The following is a 19,591-nucleotide window of genomic DNA, read 5'->3' on the forward strand; positions in this document are numbered from 1 at the left end:
TTTGCAGAAGAAGCCACAGAGTGGTGGGAGATGGCTGCCTCTCTGACTGGAGGCCTGTGACTAGTGGAGTGCCACAAGGATCAATGCTGGTCATCTGTATCAATGATCAGGATGATGACATGGTTAACTGGATCAGCACATCTGTGGATGACACCAAGATTGGTGGTGTAGTGGACAGCGAAGAAAATGATCAGAGTTTGTAGTGGGATCTAGCAAAATGGCAGATGGAATTTAATACTGTCAAGAACAAAATGTTACTTTGGGGGGACCAACCAGGGTAGGTCTTACACAGTGAACGGTAGGGCACTGAGGAATGCAGTAGAACAGAGGGATCTGGGAATACAGATCCATAATTCCATGAAAGTGGTGTCACAGGTAGATAGGGTCATAAAGAAAGCTTTTGACACATTGGCCTTCAAAAACCAACGTACTGTATTGAGTAAAGAAGATGGGATATTACGTTGAAAGTTGTATAAGACGTGCCTAATTTAGAGTGTTATGTGAAGTTTTGGTCACCTACTTATAGAGAAAATGTAAATAAGACTGAAGGGGTGCAAAGAAAATTTCAAGCATGTTGCCAGTACTTGAGAATCTCAGTTATAGGGAAAGGTTAAATAGGTTAGGGCATTATTCCCTGGAATGTTGAAGATTAAGGGAATATTTGTTAGAGGCATACACAATTATGAGGGGTATCAACAGGGTAAATGCAAGCAGGATTTTTCCAGAGGTTGGGTGAGACTAGAACTAGAGGTCATGGGTTAAATGTAAAAGGTGAAATGTTTAAAGGAAGCATGAGGGGGACCATCTTCACTTGTGAAAGTGAGGAACAAGCCGTGAGTGCAAGGGCTGGAAGCGGGGTTGATTTCAGTATTTAAGAGATACACAAATGAGAGGGGTACAGAGGGCTATGGTCTGAGTGCAGGTCGATGGGACTAGAAAGATTAATATCTTGGCACAGACCAGATGGGATGAAGGGCCTGCTTCTGAGCTGTAGCGTTCTATGTCTCGATGACAGTGAGTCCATATGTTGCAGGAACAGTTCAGTGTTATGGTGAGTGACGTTATCACCTCTGGTTCAAGAGCCTGATGGCTGAGGGGTAATAACTGTTCCTGAACCCAGTGGTGTGGTGCCTAAGGCTCCCATATCTGGTTCCTGATGGCAGTAGTGAGAAGAGAGCATGGCCTAGAGGGTGGGGGATCCGGAGGATGGATATTACATTGTAACCTTTGCAGAAACTCCATCTTGTGTTGGACTCAGCACTGACATTCAAGCTCAAGTTTATTGTCATTTACTGTACACATCGTGGTTAGCATGACACTCGGGGCAGTCTGGAGTTTGGAGTTCCATCCCGGCTTCTTCTGTGAGAGGTCTCTCTACGTCCTCCCTGTGAGATGCGTGAGTTTTCACTGGGCGCTCCTGTTTCCTCACACAGTCCAAAGACGTACCGGGCAGGTTAAATGGTCATCGTAATTTGTCCCAAAATCTGATTACGGTTCATCAGGGTTGTAGAGTTGCCGGGGCAGCATGGCTCAAAGGGCCAGAAGGGTTCATTTTTTTGCTGTATCACTAAAATAAAATAAATACATAGATACAACTAAAGCAAACCACGTTCCTCCAGACCACAAAACATATCACACACAGCACATAAACCAAAATATTACCAAAAATAAGCTGATAAAATATAATTCAAAATAACACATGGAGTGCACAGCACAGGTAAACAGTAAACAGCTTGCTATCGTAATGACGAGGCCTCGGTGTTGACAGGGTACGCATTGGTCACACAGCCTGGGTGAAGAAGCCGTTACCCAGTCTGACAGTCCTAGTCATGATGTTTCTGTACCCCCTTCCTGATGGTGGCGGGTCAAAGAGATAGTGGATGGGTGGCAACGATCCTCAACAATGCTTCAGGCCCTTCATGTACAACATTCTCAGTAAATGGGGGGAGCGGGAGACCCTGGTGATCCTCACGCCAGTTTATACTAGTAGGGTCTTGCAGCTTCTGTACCACACAATGCTGCAGTCAGACAGGAAAGTATATTAAATGGGGTATTAAATAGGATATTAAATTGGATTTGCATGGTAAATAGAAACAATATTCATTAGAACCTCAAATTACATCGTGTTCATGCACTTTCAAGGGCAGAATAATGATAATGTCAACAAATTTGTGTTGACAGAGAACAGTTACACCATAAGCTCATAAGACATAGGAGTAGAATTAGGCCATTTGGCCCAAGTCTCCTCTGCTATTTCATCATGGCTGATCTATTTCCCACTCAACCCCATTCTTCTACCTTCTCCCCATAACTTTTCATGCCCTGACTAATCAAGAACCTATACACCCAGTGACTCGGCCTCCATAGCTGTCTGTGGCAATAAATTCCACAGATTCACCTCACTTTGGCAAAGGAAATGCCTCCTCAACTCCATTCTAAATGGACACCCCTCTATTCTGAGGTTTTGCCCACATCCTATTTTCCCCCACTACAAAAGACACCTTCTCCACATCCACCCTATCTAGGCCTTCCAACATTCATTAGATTTCAATGAGATCCCCCTCATTCTTCTAAATTCCTGTGAATACAGGCCCAGAGCCCTCTACTGATCCTCATATGATAAGCCTTTCAATCCCAGAATCATTTTCATGAATCTACTTTGAACCCTCTCCCATTTTTTTTCAGCACATCTTTTCTAAGATAAGTGGCACAGAATTGCAAATAATTCTCCAAGTAAGGCCTGACCAGTGCTTAAAAAGCTTCAATGTTACATCCTTGCTTTTATATTCTGGTCTTGAAATGAATACTAACATTGCATTTGCCTTTCTCACCACTGACTCAACCTGCGACTTAACCTTCAGAGAATCCTGCACAAGGACTTAAGTCCCTTTGCACCTCAGATTTCCGAATTTTCTACCCGTTTAGAAAATAGGCTATACTTTTATTCACTCTACCAAAGTGCATGACCATACACTTCCTGACACTGTATTCCATCTACCACTTCTTTGCCCATCCTCCTAATTGGTCTACGTCCTTCTGCAGAATCCCTGCTTCCTCAACACTACCTGTCCCTCCACGTATCTTCATAGTGTCCACAAACATGGCCACAAAGCCATCAATTCTGTCATTCTAATCATTGACGTACAACGGAAAAAGAAGCGATCCCAACACTGACCCCTGTGAAACTCTACTATATCCTGGCAGCCAATCATCTTGTCCTGAAGAAGAGAATTGACCCCGAAGCATCATCTGTTTATCCTTTTTATTAGACGCTGCCTGGCCTGCTGAGTTCCTCCGGTATTTTGTGTGTGTTACACAGTACATTGAGCTAGAGTAAGGTGAAACAATAGCAATGCAGAATAAAGTGTAAAAGCTATTGCGAAAAATGCAGTGGAGGTAAATGATAAAGTGCAAGATGTAAATCGTGAGGCCAAAAGTCAATACAAGAGGGCCATTCAGGAGTCTGATAACAGCAGGACAGAATCTGACCTTGAGCCCAATGGTACCCGCTTTCAAGCTTTTGTATGTTCTGCCCGATGGGAGAGGGGAGATGAGAGAACGTCGAGGCTGGGTGGGGTCTTTGATTATACTTGCTGCTTCACCAAGGCAGTGAGAAGTGTAAACAGAGTTCATGAAAGGGAAGCTGGTTTCAGTGACGTGCTGAGCTGTGTCCATAACTCTCGGCAGTCTGGCGCGGAGCAGTTCCACGCCGAGCCATTATGCATCCAGGCAGAATACGTCCTATGGATGCTCAGACATGGGAGAACATAATGTAGCCCCGTTTCTATGAGAATCGCCATGCAGTGGGTTGGCCAGTGGCCTATGTGCTGTCGGTGAACCAGGTTACAATCCCATCAATGGACGTGTAATCACAGCACGTTCTGAAAATCGAGATCCCACGATCATTGTCAGTGATGTTGGTTGGCAACAAAAAATAAGCTAGGCAGAGCCAGTGATTCTAACATTGATGTCTCTGTAGAGATAATTTAATTCCTGTCTCTATTCTGCTTGCTTTGCGATGTGCTCCTTATCTTAATGCAAGTGAAAAACGTTGTGCCTTTCAACAGCCTATTTCTGTCAATAAATGCAGAAGAGGTTCCTGTGTACCAGATATTAGATACTGGCATCTGTTACGTTTTGTCACTTCAAAACATTAAACTAATTCATAGGAAGATATGGAAGTCAGGGAAAGCTGGTCTAAATTTGTGTTTACTTCAAGCCAGACGCATGCCAATCACATGGTTGTGTGATGATGTATATAATTTATGTGTTTTTCCATATAACCAGTAATTAATTATAATTACTTATATTAATTATAATTAATATAACCAGTAATCAACCAAACAAAAATGCTTAATCAAACAATATATGTATATAAGATTACACAAATATTACAGAAATATTAAATACACAACAGTATCATACCAGGCAAGGGCCAATGACTTGAGCCCAAATTACCCTAAATCAGTTTATCAGTAGTTTCCTATTCAATCTAGGAATGATTGTCTATAACAACAGGTATAACTGCGACCAATGTCCAGAATGTATGTTTCTGGGTCCCCATTTGTTTGTAGTCTGTACTGCAGTCATTTGAGATTGGCTTAGTTAACTGCTTATTAATTTATTTAGAGTAAAAAGCTGTTCCAAGAGAGGGAAGAAGATTTAGGATGGAGATGAGCAGAAACTGTTTTTCCCAGAGAGTGGTGAATCTGTGGAATTCTCTGCCCAGGGAAGAAGTTGAGGCTTCTTCACTAAATATATTTAAGACACAGTTAGATAGATTTTTACATAATAAGGGAATTAAGGGTTCTGGGGAAAAGGCAGGTAGATGGAGCTGAGTTTACGGACAGATCAGCCATGATCTTATTGAACTGCGGGGCAGGCTCGATGGGCTGGATGGCCTACTCCTGCTCCTATTTCTTATGTTCTTATTTTCTGGTCCAATTGCCCATGCAGCTCAATCACTCCCATGTGAACAATTAACCTACGTATGTTTTTTACTTTGGAATGTCGGAGTAAACCAGAGCCCCTGGAGGAAACCCACAAACTCATGGGGAGAACATACAAACTCCTTATAGACAGCGATGGAACTGAGCATGGGTCACCAGTGCTGTAATAGTGTTTCACTAACTGCTGCACTACTGTGTTTTCTACATATTTTTATCAAGAAAAGTATGTGTATGGCCCTGGCACTCTCTCTGTCACCCCTCCCACGGCACCCCACCCTCGCCATTCCCAACATCCTTTGCTCCCGCCAGATTTACAGACTCACTCTGCACTTCATGTTGCCAAATACAGAACTGTGTAGAAGACTTAGGCACACATATCAGAATCAGAATCAGGTTTATCATCACCAGCATGTGTCGTAAAATTTGTTAACAGCAGCAGTTCAATGCAATACATAATATAGGAGAAGAAAAAAAATTAATAATAATAATTAAATAAGTAAATCAATTACAGTGTACGTATATTGAATAGATTAAAAATCATGCAAAAACCAGAAATAATATATATTAAAAACTGAGGTAGTGTTCATGGGTTCAATGTCCATTTAGGAATCGGATGGCAGAAGGGAAGAAGCTGTTCCTGAATCGCTGAGTGTGTGCCTTCAGGCTTCTGTACCTCCTACCTGATGGTAACGGTGAGAAAAGGGCATGCCCTGGGTGCTGGAGGTCCTCAATAATTTTGCCTTTCTGAGACACCACTCCCTAAAGATGTCCTGGGTACTTTGTAGGTTAGTACCCAAGATGGAGCCGACTAAATTTACAACCCTCTGCAGCTTCTTTCAGCCCTGTGTGGTAGCCCCTCCATACCAGCCTGTCAGAATGCTCTCCACGGTACATCTATAGAAGTTTTTGAGTGTATTTGTTGACATACTAAATCTCTTCAAACTCCTAATGAAGTATAGTCGCTGCCTTGCCTTCTTTATAATTGCATCGATACGTTGGGAGCAGGTTAAGTCCTCAGAGATCTTGGCATATATATGCTGAATATGTGCCAAAGACTTTTACCCTTCGAGCCACACCACCCAACTACCCCTGATTTAACCCTAGCCTAATTACAGGTCAATTTACAATGATCAATTAACCTACCAATTGGTACGTTTTTGGCCTGAGAGTGGAAACCAGAGCACCTGGAGGAACCCCATGTGCTCCCAGGGAGAACATACAAACTCCTTACAGACAGCGGTGGGATTAGAACCTGGGTCACTTTACGGTAATGCGCTATGACAACTCCTACTCTACTGTGCCATCTGCATCATCTTCTATACAGGTTTTTAAAAATTTTTCAAAATAAGCTTTATTCAAAATAAAAATTATTTATGAGAATAAACCACACAATGCCTTTTCATTCATAGTCAATGATTTCACTGCAGTTCTATTATGTTCTTCAAAAACCAATTGGACTGTTGCCCCTCATCCAGCCCCTCCAGGGTTAAAATATTACAGTAATTGAGGGACTTTCTCAACCCACCAAACCCCTCTGAGTCTCTTCAAAGCGAAGTACGTGCATGTTACCATCTTCTGTGAAACGTTTACACAGGTAGAGCAGAATCCGAGTACTTACTTATATGTAGAGATCTCTCTCTCTCTCTCTCTCTCTCACTACCCCTTTCTCTCTCTCTCTCACACTCCCCCTTTTCTCTCTCTCTCTCTCTCTCACACTCCCCCTTTCTCTCTCTCTCTCTCTCTCTCTCTCACACTCCCCCTTTCTCTCTCTCTCTCTCTCTCTCTCTCTCTATCTATCTATATATATATATATAAATAGCTAGGGTGCCTAAGACTTTTGCACAGTACTGTAGTAATTTCTGTTTTGAACTGTACAGCTGCCACACAAAAAGAAGAAATTCCATGACATATGTGAGTGAGGAGAGGGAGCGGGAAGCACCAGAGAGACATTCTGTAATAATCAATAATCTAATTGATTGACCTTGCCTGGTGTCTCAGGACTGGGTGTATCCAACCATGACACTCCTTCTCTGCCCCTGTCCCACACTCCATCCTCACCATTCCAAACATCCTTTTTCTCCCATCAGATTTACAAACCAGCTCTCCGCTCCACATTGACAGATATTGTATTCTGCAAAAGTTTTAGGCACCCTAGCTATATATGTGCCTAAGACTTTTGCATAGTACTGATATTCTAAATTATTGGTTTAATTTATACAAGCTCCTGGATAATTAGCTAGGTGATAATTAAATGTTCTCAATGTAGCACTGATACTTCTAGAGACATAGTGTTGTAGATACATCAGAATTGATCCAAAAGCTGTTTGGATGGTCACCATTAAAGTTCAAAGTTCAAAGTACATTTATTATTTAAGTACGTATACATTATACAACCTTGGGATTTGTCTCCTTACAGGCAGCCACAAGTTCAAAGTAAATTTATTATTGAAATATCTACAGGTCACCATATACATTGAGATTTATTTTCTTGCAAGCATTCACAATAAAACAAAGAAATACAATAGAATCAATAAAAAAACTATTCACAAAGAAAGACTGACAAACAACCAGTGTGCCAAAGAAGACAAACTATGCAAATACAAAAAAAATATCATAATAAATAAATAATATTCAAAATATGAGTTGTAGATTCCTTGAAAGTGAGTCCATAGGTTGTTGAATAAGTTACATGAATTAGTTACATGAAATACTTCAGTCACCTCTCTGTGTAGGTCAGGGTAGATTCCCATGTATCCTTTAAACTCAGCAGGACCCTAGAAATACTTGCTTCTGTTTCCCGCACTGCCCTTAAACTTATGAGGTTCATTGAAAACTTCATTGTGTAACACCTTAAAAAAGTGACGTAAGATGTATTGAGGTATAAATTAGAATAATTTCCAAAGGTCCGGATAAGTAACAAGTCCAACACCAAAACACTGGATTAATGGAATAGTAGCATAACTTAAAAAATGTTCTATGATTATTCCACAGGTAAAATTTAATTGCTAAGCTTATTCATTACATGGTAGCATAGTGGTTAGACCATAAGACATAGGAACAGAATTAGGCTATTCGGCCTGTTGAATCTGTTCAACTTTGCCCCATTCTCCAGCCATCTCCCCGTAATGTTTGATACCCGAATTAGTCGAGAGTCTATCATGCTCCATTTTAAATATTCCCAATCAGCGACTGGGGTTCAATTCTTGCTGCTGTCTGTAAGGAATTCATATGTTCTCCCTGTGACCATGTGGGATTTCACAGGGTGCTCTGGTTTCCTCCCATATTCCAACAACACACAGGTTAGAGTTGGTGAGCTGTGGGCATGCTACATTAGAGCCAGAAGAATGGCAACAGTCGCAGATGCCCCTAACACAACCTTGGATTGCTTTAGGCATTTGACACAATTGACGAACCTCACTGAATGTTTCTACGTTTAAATGTATGTGTGATAGATAAAGAAAATCTCTTTGTCTTTATCTTTTATGGACCTAGTTCAACGGCTCACTTAAACTCATAGTTGTGCAGCATAGATGTCCTTGACTGAGGCTAATATTTACTACAGATCAATAAAAATACTAGGACTTATTTTTCATTTAATTATGTCTTCTATTATAAAAAATCAATAAATTATATAGGAACATTAAAATACTGCTGTAAATCCAACATAAAAACAGACAATGTGTAAAATACACACCAGGTCAAAGCCTGTGTACTGCAACATAAACTACCTTGGGATTAATTTCCTTGCAGGCATTTATAGGACAATAAAGAATTGCAATAGACAGAGAGAAACAGAGTTAATGTTTCTGGTTAAAGACACTTCATCAGAACTGGGAAAGGGAGAAAGCAAGTTGGTTTTAAGTTGCAAAAAAAGGTGAGCGATTAATGCGATAAAGGTCAGAGGAAATATCTGTGGAAGGGTGAGACCAGGATTATCATGTTGATAAATGCAAGGGATCATCCAATTTATGGAGGTTGTTAAAGAGAGAGAAAAAATGAACAAACACTGTGGGATGCAGGCAATTAGCCAGCGAGAAGAAAATAATATGAAGTGGGGAATGACGGGTAGGACATACCCAGTAGGTCACGCTGTACCCATGGTGAGAGAATTTGGGACTGATGTCATATAGATAGAAAGAGAACTTGGGATTTATTTCATGCAAATGGGGAGAATTTGGGATTGATTTCATGCAAATGGGGAGAATTTGGGATTGACGTCATACAGATGGAGAGAGAATTTGGGAATGATGTAATACAGTAGAAATGGCCAATTCTGATATACTGTACACTGGGAAGCAAGTCATCTGAAGTTGTATAACTAGATTCTGAGTCTAAAAAGTTCAATCATAGGAAAAGAAAATGGTTGCCTACTACCTTTCTGTAGGCTTTTCTGTTCGTAAGCATTGGTTCTTCTATACCATAATGATGGTCATCCAATCAGTTTTGGATCACTTCTGATGTACCTAAGATCAATCAAGCCTTGGATGTATCAGGGCTACATTGAAAGCTTTTAATTATTACTGAGCTGATATTCCAGGAACTAGTATAAATGAACCAATAAATAGTTGAGGCATGGTAGCGCAGTGGTTAGCACAATGCTTTACAGTACAGGTGACCCGGGTTCGATTCCTGCCACTGTCTGTAAGCAGTTTGTCCATTTTTCCTGTGATCATATGGTTCTCCAGGTTCCACCCACATTCCCAAGACGTACAGTTTAGTAGGTTAATTCATCACATGGGTGTAATTGGGTTGTGTGAGCTCAATGGGCCAGAAGAGCCTGTCAGAACCATAGAATCATAGAACATTACAGCACAGAAACAGGCCTTTTGGCCCTTCTTGGCTGTGCTGAACCATTTTTCTGCCTAGTCCCACTGACCTGCACCTGGACCTTATCCCTCCATACCCCTCTCATCCATGTACCTGTCCAAGTTTTTCTTAAATGTTAAAAGTGAGCCCACATTTACCACTCCATCTGGCAGCTCATTCCACACTCCCACCACACTCTGCGTGAAGAAGCCGCCCCTAATGTTCCTTTTAAACGTTTCCCCCTTCACCATTAACCCATGTCCTCTGTTTTTTTTTTCTCCCCTAGCCTCAGTTACTGTTCTGTATCTCTAAATAAAAATTCAAATAATTTAGAATATATACTTAGTGGCAACCTTATTAGGTACGGGTATCTGATAAAGTGTATATTCAGTACCAAGTTAGAAATGTTGCGCCATTAGAGAGTTCACAGCTATTTGGATCTATAATACCATTTCATGGTATAATTGTGTTATTCTATTATTTTCAAAACTTAGTTACAATAAATAAATAACAATCACAATTAACAAGTTTCTACTAGTTAATTAGTGATATAGTACACTCAATTTTGTTTTCCTCCCTTGAAGAGTCGATGTCACGGTGAAATATCAATAAAGACCCATAGGACTTCTCAATGTTTTATACCAAGTTTACCAGAAACTTATTTCTCTCTCCAGTGAATGCTGTCAGTGAATATCTCCTACCTTTTGATTTCGTTTGTTTTCTGTTTTCAGTGACAGCTTAACTTTACTCTGCCCTTCGATCTTTTATTCACAGTTTTCCCCTCTTTGCCTCTCCATCTCCTTCCCCTTAACCCATGAGTATAAAACAATGTCTACAATTCTCTTTTTAATGTTTTTACAGTGTGATTTTAAACTTGCATTAGTACAAAAGTGGAATTAGCTCTTACGTTGACCCTTGGGTCTAGAGAAACATGGAGAGGATGTTTCCTATAGTTGGGGGGGGGGGGGGGGGGCGGGAGTGGAGTCTAGGACCAGGGGTTACAGCCTCAGAATAGAGGGATGTTCCTTTAGAACAGAAATAAGGAGGAATTTCTTTAGCTAGAGGGTGGTGAATCTGTGGAATTCATTACCACAGACAACTGTGGAGGCCTAGTCATTTGGTATAGTTAAAGCGGAGGTTGATAGGTTCTTGATTAGTAAGGGTGTCAAATACTATGGGGAGAAGGCAGGAAAATGGGGTTGAGAAGGATAATAAATCAAAGTTCAAAGTTCAAAAGTTCCAAGTAAATTTATTATCAAAGTACACACATATATGTCACCATATACAATACTGAGATTCATTTTCTTGTGGGAATACTCAATAAATCAAACAACCATAAAAGAATCAGTTTTACGATAGTCATGGGAGATTTCAATATGCAGGTAGATTGGGAAAATCAGGCTGATGCTGACTTTATATTCCAAGAGAAAGAGTTTGTAGAATGTCTACAAAATGTTTTATTAGAGCAAATTGTATTGAGTTGACTAGGAGATCAGCTATTCTGGATTGGGTGTTGTGTAATGATCTGGATTTGATTATGGAGCTGAAGGTAATGGAACTCTAAGGAGACAGCAATCATAATATGATAGAATTCACCCTGCAATTTGAAAGGGAGAAGCTAAAATCAAACGTATCAGTATTCCAGTGGAGTAAAGGGAATTACAGAAGCATGAGAAGGGAGCTCACCAGTGTTGATTGGAAGGGGACACTAATAGGGATGATGGTGGAGCTGCAATGGCTGAAGTTACTGGGAGAAATTCGGAAAGTGTAGGATAGATACATCCCAAAGAAGAAGAAGTATTCTAAAGGGAGGATGATGCAACCATGGCTGACTAGGGAAGTCAAAGAATAAGGGATAGGCCATTTAGAACAGAGTTGAGGAAAAACTTTTTCACCCAGAGAGTTGTGGATCTATGGAATGTTCTGCCTCAGAAGGCAGTGGAGGCCAATTCTCTGGATGCTTTCAAGAGAGAGTTCGACAGAGCTCTTAAAGATAGCGGAGTCAAGGGATATGGGGAGAAGGCAGGAACGGGGTACTGATCGTGGATGATCAGCCATGATCTCATTGAATGGCGGTGCTGGCCTACTCCTGCACCTATTGTCTATTGTCAAAGCCAACATAAAAGCCAAAGAGACAGCATATAATAGAGCAAAAATTAGTAGGAAGTTAGTGGATTGGCAAGCTTTTAAAAAAACAGAAAGCAAATAAAAAGCCAAGAGAAGGGAAAGGTGAAATATGAAACTAGGATAATCAATAATATCAAAGAGGCTACAAAAAGATTTTTCAGAAAGAATAAAAGTGAGATGAGAGTAGATATTAGACCGCTAAAAAATGATGTTGGTAAGGTAGTGATGTGGGACAAGGAAATGGCGGAACAACTAAATGAATATTTTGCAGCAGTACTCACTGTGGAAGACACTAGCAATATGTTGGCAGTTCAACAGCATCAGGAGCAGAAGTGAGTGCAGTTGCTATTACGAGGGAGAAGATGTTTGTGAAACTGAAAGCTCTGAAGGTAGATAAGCCACCTGGACCCGATGGACTATGTCCCACGTTTCTGAAAGAGATAGATGAAGAGAATGTGAAGGCATTAGTAATGATCTTCCAAGAATCACTAGATTCTGTCATGGTTCTGGATGTCTGGGAAATTGCAAATGTCATTCCACTCTTCAAGAAGGGAGAGAGGCAGGAGAAATGAAATTATAGACTAGATAGTCTAACCTCAGTAGTTGGGAAGATGTTGGAGTCAATTGTTAAGGATGAGGTTCCAGGGTACTTGGAGGCACATGGTAAATTAAGCCAAAGTCTTCATGGTTTCCTTAAGGGAAAATCTTGCCTGACGAATCTGTTGACATTCTTTGAGGAAATAACAAGAAGGATAGACAAAAGAGAATTGGTTGATGTTGTCTACTTGGATTTTCAGAAGGCCTTTGACAAGGTGTGGCTGCTTAGCAAGTTAAGAGCCTATGGTATGATAGGAAAGATTCTAGCATGGATAAAGTGGAGGCTGATTGGCAGGAGGCAAAGAGTGGGAATAAAGGAAACCTTTTCTAGTTGGCTGCTGGTGGCTAGTGGTGTTCTACAGGGGTCAGCGTCGGGACCGATTCTTCTTACATTGTATGTCAATGACTTAAATGGTGGAATTGCAGCCAAGGTTGTGGATAATACCAAGGTAGGTGGGCAGCCAGATAGTGTTGAGAAAGCAGGGTTGCTGAGGAAGGACAAAGGGCAAAGAAGTTGCAGATGGAATAGTGTCAATAAGTGTATGGTCATGCACTTTGGTAGAAGGAATAAAAGCATAGACTATTTTCTAAACAGGAAGAAAATTCAAAAATCGGAGGTGCAAGTGGACTTTGGAGTCCTGCAGCATTCATTAAAGGCAAACTTGCAGGGTGAGTTGGGTGTAAGGAAGGCAAATGCAATGTGAGCATTTATTTCGAGAGAATTAGAATATGAAAATAAGGATGCAATGCTGAGGATTTATTAGCTCCCGCGCACACAGCCTTTGTTGCTGCGCAGCTGGAATTTTCTTTTCTATAATGTTAATATAAAGTGCCAGACCATGTAAAAAATTCCTGCTCAGAGACAGTGGTTGGTCCTTGCAGCTGTAAAAAAAATTAGAGGGAATGTTGAATACAACTGATACTGGGAAAGGATGTGGTCATGATGTATTTGGCAGAATTCACTGCTCTCTACAGCTTGTGGCATTCCTGCAAATTTGAATTTTCATAGCAAACCATGATGTAACATTTAGTAAGATAAGGGGAAATAAATCAGTCATTACCAAATATCGGAATATCGGAATCAGGCTTATTACTGATTATCACTGAGACATGCTATGAAATTTCATGTTTTATGGCAGCAGTACAGTGCAATAATTTTCTTAAAAACTGTAAATTAAAATAAGAAATGTATACACTAGATGACAACTTTATTAGGTATGCCTGCACATCTGCTCATTAATGCAAGTACCCAATCAACCAGTCATGTAGCAGTAACTCAATGCATAAAAGCATGCAGACATTGTCAAGAAATTCAGTTGTTGTTCAGACCAAACTTCAGAATGAGAAATAAATGTGACCTAAGTGTCTTTCCTTGTTGGTGCCAGATGGGATGGTTTGAGTATCTCTGAAACCGCTGATCTACTGGGATTTTCACACACAACAGTCTCCAGAGTTTACAGAGAATGGGGTGAAAAACTAAAAAAAAATTCAGTGAGTGGCAGTTCTGTGAGAAAAAGTGTCTTGTTAATGAGAGAAGTCAGAGGAGAATGACCAGGCTGGTTCAGGCTGACAGGAGGGCAGCAGTAACTCAAATAATCACACATTACAACAGTGGTGTACAGAAGAGCATCTCTGAATGTGCAACATGTCAAACCTTGATGTGGATGGGCTGCAGGAGCAGAAGATCACAAACAGATGCTGAGTGGCCACTTTATTAGGTACAGGAAGTGCCGACTGAGTGCATATTAAAGTAAATATGTAGAGCAATGAAAGAGCAAGAAGTGAGATGGTGTTCATAAGTCCATGTTCCATTCCGATAATTTGACGATGGTGGGGAAGAAGTTGTTCCTAAAATGTTGGGGGGGGGGGGGGCTTTTCAGGTTCCTGTACCTCCTCCCTGATGGTAGTAATTAGAAGAGGATTCTTAATGATGGTTGCCATCTTTTTGAGGTATCACCGTTTGAAGATGTCCTTGATACTGGGAGGCTAGTGCCCATGATGGACCTGGCTGAGTTTACAAACATCTGCAGCTTTTTCTGATCCTGTGCAGTGGTGTCTCCACACTTGGAAGTAATGCGACCATTCAGAATGCTCTCCGTGGAAGCACTGTCCACAGAAATTTGCAAAAGCCTCTGGTGAGATGCTAATGCGAAGGGTGGTGCTGTTGGAAATCTTTGATTTTTTTTTTGCTTCTGTAATTGCAAACGGGGCAGAATTTAGTGGGTGACGTTTCAAATGCCCAACAATAAGAGTGCATCTTCCAGCAATGAACACAAGGGTTTAACTTGCAGAATGGTACAGTAATGTAACTGTTAGCGCAACGCTTTACAGGGCCTGCTGTAAGATCAGGACTCAGTCTCTGTCGCTGTCTGTGAAGGAGTCTGTATGTTCTCCCCATGCCCGCATGGGCATCCCCCCACATTCCAAAGACATATGGGTTAGGGTTACTGAGTCGTGGGCATGCCACGTTGGTGCCAGAAGCCTGGTGAGCTACTCAGCTCATCTGATTTGTCACAAACAACTTACTTCACTGTGTGTTTCGATGTACATGTGCCAAGTAAAGCTAAGCTTTAAAGAAACTGAAGAAAGAAACAATGTTGGAAAAATGCTTTGCATGCAGTAAAAAAGTTCTGCGTTGTGATAGGTGGTTATCATGATGCCATTTCTGCTCAGGGCATGGAGTTTGGAGTTTACCTTCAGCATCCTCTGCAAACAAGTTTGAAAGCTCCTTCCCGTGTGTACGTGGGTTTCCTCCAAGTGCTCTGGTTTCCTCCCACAGTCCAAAGCCATACCGGTTAGCAGGTTAATTGGTCATTATAAATTGTCCTGGGATTAGGTTCGGGTTAAGTCAGTGGGTTACCAGGCGGTGCGGCTCGTTGGCCCGTTCGGTGCCGTATTTCTAAATTTTAAAAAACTTCAGAAGCCATTGTGATAACTACAGAGAAGAGTGTTCTATGGTTCATTGGAGAAGACATTACAAATTTCATCAAATTGTCAGTGCACTTAGATTTTGCCCCTGTGGCACGGAAGTGATACCAGTTGTTTGCTAAGAATGGATTTTTTAATAGATTTTTAATGGCATTTTACCATTTCTACTTGCCAAATAATCAGAGACAAAATGGTCTATGTGAAGAGACAAAGAATATTGAGGAACCAATTAGAACTAATTCTTCTCAACCAATCAGAATGAGAAGTACAGGGTCTGAACCAATAGATGTTGTCATTGTCCATTCAATGTTAAATTGGACAGAGGACACAGGGTAATTAACAGACAGTGAGCTAAAAAGAAAGTTTAAGTAGAGATGTACACAATTGTAAAAATCACCAACAGTAAATAAAATATGTACAAAAGAGACACTATTGCTCCACTATTATTTTCTTTTTGATTTTTGTCACTTTTTGTCTTCTTTTGCTGTTATTGCACTACTTATTTAATAACCAGGTTGGAGGTAACCTCCAACCTGATAGCATGAACATTGATTTCTCCTTCCAGGAGTTATATTTTCCCTCCCCAGCCGTCTTCTTTTATTTCCCACTCTGGCTTCCTACCTCTTTCCCTCACCTGCTTATCACCTCCCCCTGGTGCACCTTCTTCTTCCCTTTCTCCCATGGTCCATTCTTCTCTCCTATCAAATTCCTTCTTCTTCAGCCCTTTATATTTTCCACCTATCACCTCCCAGCTTCTTACTTCATCTCCCTCATCCACCCACTTGGCTTCACCTAGTAGCGCCTAGCTTATTTTCCTTCTCTTCCCTCACCTTTATATTCTGCATCTTCCCTTCCCCCCACCCACCCCTTCCTTTCCAGCCCTGATGAAGGGTCTTGGTCTGAATCATCGACCGTTTATTCCTCACCACAGATACTGCCTGACCCGCTGAGTTTCTCCAGCATTTTGTATGTGTTACTTAATTTAATTATATATATATGTATTTTGTATATATTTTTTCTTACTGTAATTTATAGTTTTTTTTATTAAGTATTGCAATGCACTCTTGCCACAAAACAATGTTTCATGATGTATACCAGTGTTAATAAACTTGATTCTGACTCACACTTCTAAATAACCATTTGTCAGTAAATTGAAAATTGGTTTATTATTGTCACAGGTACTGAGATACAGTGAAAAATGTTTTGCATGCAATCACAGATCATTGAGATTGTACAAGAGATGAGCAACAATAGAATTGGGAATAAAGTGTCACCATTACAGAGAAAGTGCAGTGCAGACAGACAATAAGGTGCAAGACCATACCGAGGTAGAGGGTGGGGTCAAGAGTGCAAGAAGACCGTTCAGTAGTTTTATACCAGTGGGATGGAAGCTGTCCTTGAGCTTGGTGGTACGTGCCTTCAGGATCTTCTGCCCAGTGTTAGGGTTGGGTGAGGTCTTTACAGAGGCAGTGGGAAGTGTAGACTTGAATCAAAGAGGAGAGGCTGCTTTCCATGATGTGCTGAGCTGTGTCCACAACTCCCTGCACTTCTTGCAATCTCAGACAGGCAAGTTGTCCTCCCAATCCATGCTACATCCAGCAATGACTTCCAAAATCTAGGGGTCTTTGAAAGATCACTTGATTATTTTCAGTTCTTTTCAAATCATTCTCTTCTTTGAGTCTCTCTTTTTATTTATTTAGTTGTTTGTCTGTTTATTTATTTAGAGATATGGCACAGAACAGCCCCTTTCAGCCCAATGAGCTGCACTGCCCAAATTATTATGCACTTATTTAACCGTAGCCTAATCACAGGACAATTTACAATGACCAAGTGACCTACTATCTGGTACATGTTTGGACTGGGGGAAGAAATGGAAGCACCCAGAGGAAATCCACATGTTCACGGGAATTACCTACAAACCTTTTACAAAGGACACCTAAATTGAACTATGAACTCTGATAGCACGAGCTATAATAGTGTTGTGCTAACTGCTATGCTATTTTGGTGCCCCATTTTCTCTCTCTCTAAACAATATAAGGTGAAATAAACCATAGTAATTATCAGTATCAGAATGAAGTTTATTATCAGTGACATATGTCGTACAGTTTTTTTTATTTTGTGGCAACAGTACAGTGCAATACATTTAAATATTACTATAAGCTACAAAAAGAAATATCTGTAGTTAAGAAGAGAGCAAAAAGTGAGGAAGTGTTCATGGGTTTATGAAATCTGATGGTCAAGGGGAAGAACCTGTTCCTAAAACTTTGACTGAATGTCTTCAGGCTCCTTGATGGTAGCAATAAAAAGTGGGCAGATCCTGGATGATGAGGGTCCTTAATGATGGATGCTGCCTTCTTGAGGCATGGCCTATTGAAGATGTTCTCGATGGTGGGGAGGCTAGTGCCCATGATGGAGATGGCTGAGTTTACAACACTTTGCAGCTTTTTCCAATCGTGTGCGCTGGTGCCTTGACACTAGACGATGATCCAACCGATCAGAATACTCTCTATGTTACATCTGTAGAAATTGGCGAGAAACTTTGGTGACATGCCTTGATGATGCAAAGACCATTTGATTATTGCCAGTTCTTTTAAATCGTTCTCTTCTTTGTATCTCTCTCTCTCTCTCTCTCTGTCTTCCTCTATTTTAGCTTGCAAGCGTAAAGAACAAGAGCAAAACCGAGACCGAGCTACCACCCCCAAAAAGCAAAGGCTTGTCTTCACCGACCTCCAGCGCCGCACCCTGATCGCCATTTTCAAAGAGAACAAACGACCCTCCAAAGAGATGCAGATCACCATTTCTCAGCAGCTGGGGCTCGAGCTCAACACGGTCAGTAACTTCTTCATGAACGCCCGCAGACGCAGCATGGACAGATGGATAGATGAGCCGTCCGGTGCGAACCTTCCTCCGGCTTCAGCCGCAAGCACTTTTACCAAAGCGTGACAGAAAGGGGAGAGAGTGGGCCGCACCCAGCAATAGCGCCCTGCCACTGCGCTCTGGAAGTCAGACTAAACAAAAACAACAACAAAACCAAAAAAAAGGCTTTAAACCAAATAAAAGACACGATTTTTAAAGATAAATAAATTCCAAAGAAAAATCCAATCGGAGACACGTGTTCACCTTGCTCCATACCAGGATTATACGGGGGCTGGTCAGGAGATAGGCTGGACTTGTGTCGCTGGCTGTTCACGCGGGTCAGGAAGCACATAAAAGTACATATTCGGGTAATTTTCATGACAAACTCTCGCACTATAAAGGTCATTGTAGAATAGCCTGTATGAGAAGATGACCTAACCATTGACTAAATATATTAAACAAAGAAGTGTTTGTTGATATTTAAGTCTGGATAGAATTTCTTTCCTAAATGTCTCTGTAACCAAAGAAGATGAAACAAACTTGTGTAAGGATTGGAGTCCTAACGAACTTCCTCCCCACTCCCCAATCTCCTTCACACCCCCCCCTCTCCTCCCTCCAACAAACAAAGAAAGATCGAAAATTGATTTGTCACTCAAAGGCTAATTGCAGAAACGAGAGGATAACGTGTGCCAATAGCAGCAGCTGCCTTAATGATACTCCCAAGGGATGGTACTACACTACTTGTTGTTGCAATACCTACAAGATGACTTGTGCCATATACAATACCAAAAAAAAACAAAACAGATCTTTTATTTCCACAAATATAAAATCTTTTTTAAATGTCTCGGGCTATCCTATGAGGCAATGGCGTCACTGGAAACTGAAATTAAAAATGCGGGTATAGTACCACCTAACGATAAAGGTTCTTTTTCACTGAACTAATTTGCTTTTGCTGTGGAAACTAGGCACCTTGACGAAGACAAAATTGAAAGCTAGTATAATTTAAAAAAACTTACTAGATTCACAAAAGAACCAAAAATAATCAAGATTTTGGTATGTAAGAGTAATAACATTATGACAAATATTCATTGTTAAACATGAATATTAAGGTACTATTAAGGCACAGATGAAATGTCTGATCAGTATGTCGCTAAAACTCCTCTAATGTTGTTTCTGTCTTGTGATGTAGTAAAGCTTGATTCTTTAACCAAATCTAGTAGTATTAAGTAGGAAGCAGATACGCTTCCGGTTGTGAACTTTGTAGAGACACTTATAGTGAGAACCAAAGAGGCTACCTCACTGAATTTCAATTTGTGATTTTAAAATCA

At 40.8% G+C, this 19,591-nt stretch overlaps 1 protein-coding gene across 3 annotated transcripts in view; it reads left to right on the forward strand.

Annotated features, from left to right (window-relative positions):
* LOC140739725 (one cut domain family member 2-like) overlaps nt 1–18,867 on the forward strand; it is a 142,898-nt gene extending 124,031 nt beyond the window's left edge. For 2 of the 3 annotated variants that reach the window (XM_073068183.1, XM_073068184.1), the window contains one exon: nt 18,058–18,204. In XM_073068183.1, the coding sequence (XP_072924284.1) occupies nt 18,058–18,070 (13 nt within the window). In that variant the 3' untranslated portion in view covers nt 18,071–18,204. Of the gene's footprint in view, nt 1–18,057 lie in introns of all 3 variants that reach the window. The other variant, XM_073068182.1, reaches the window with a different exon arrangement.
* Nucleotides 18,868–19,591: the final 724 nt, after the last annotated feature.

This window comes from Hemitrygon akajei, chromosome 16 (assembly GCF_048418815.1).
Source record: "Hemitrygon akajei chromosome 16, sHemAka1.3, whole genome shotgun sequence".
NCBI lineage: Eukaryota > Metazoa > Chordata > Chondrichthyes > Myliobatiformes > Dasyatidae > Hemitrygon > Hemitrygon akajei.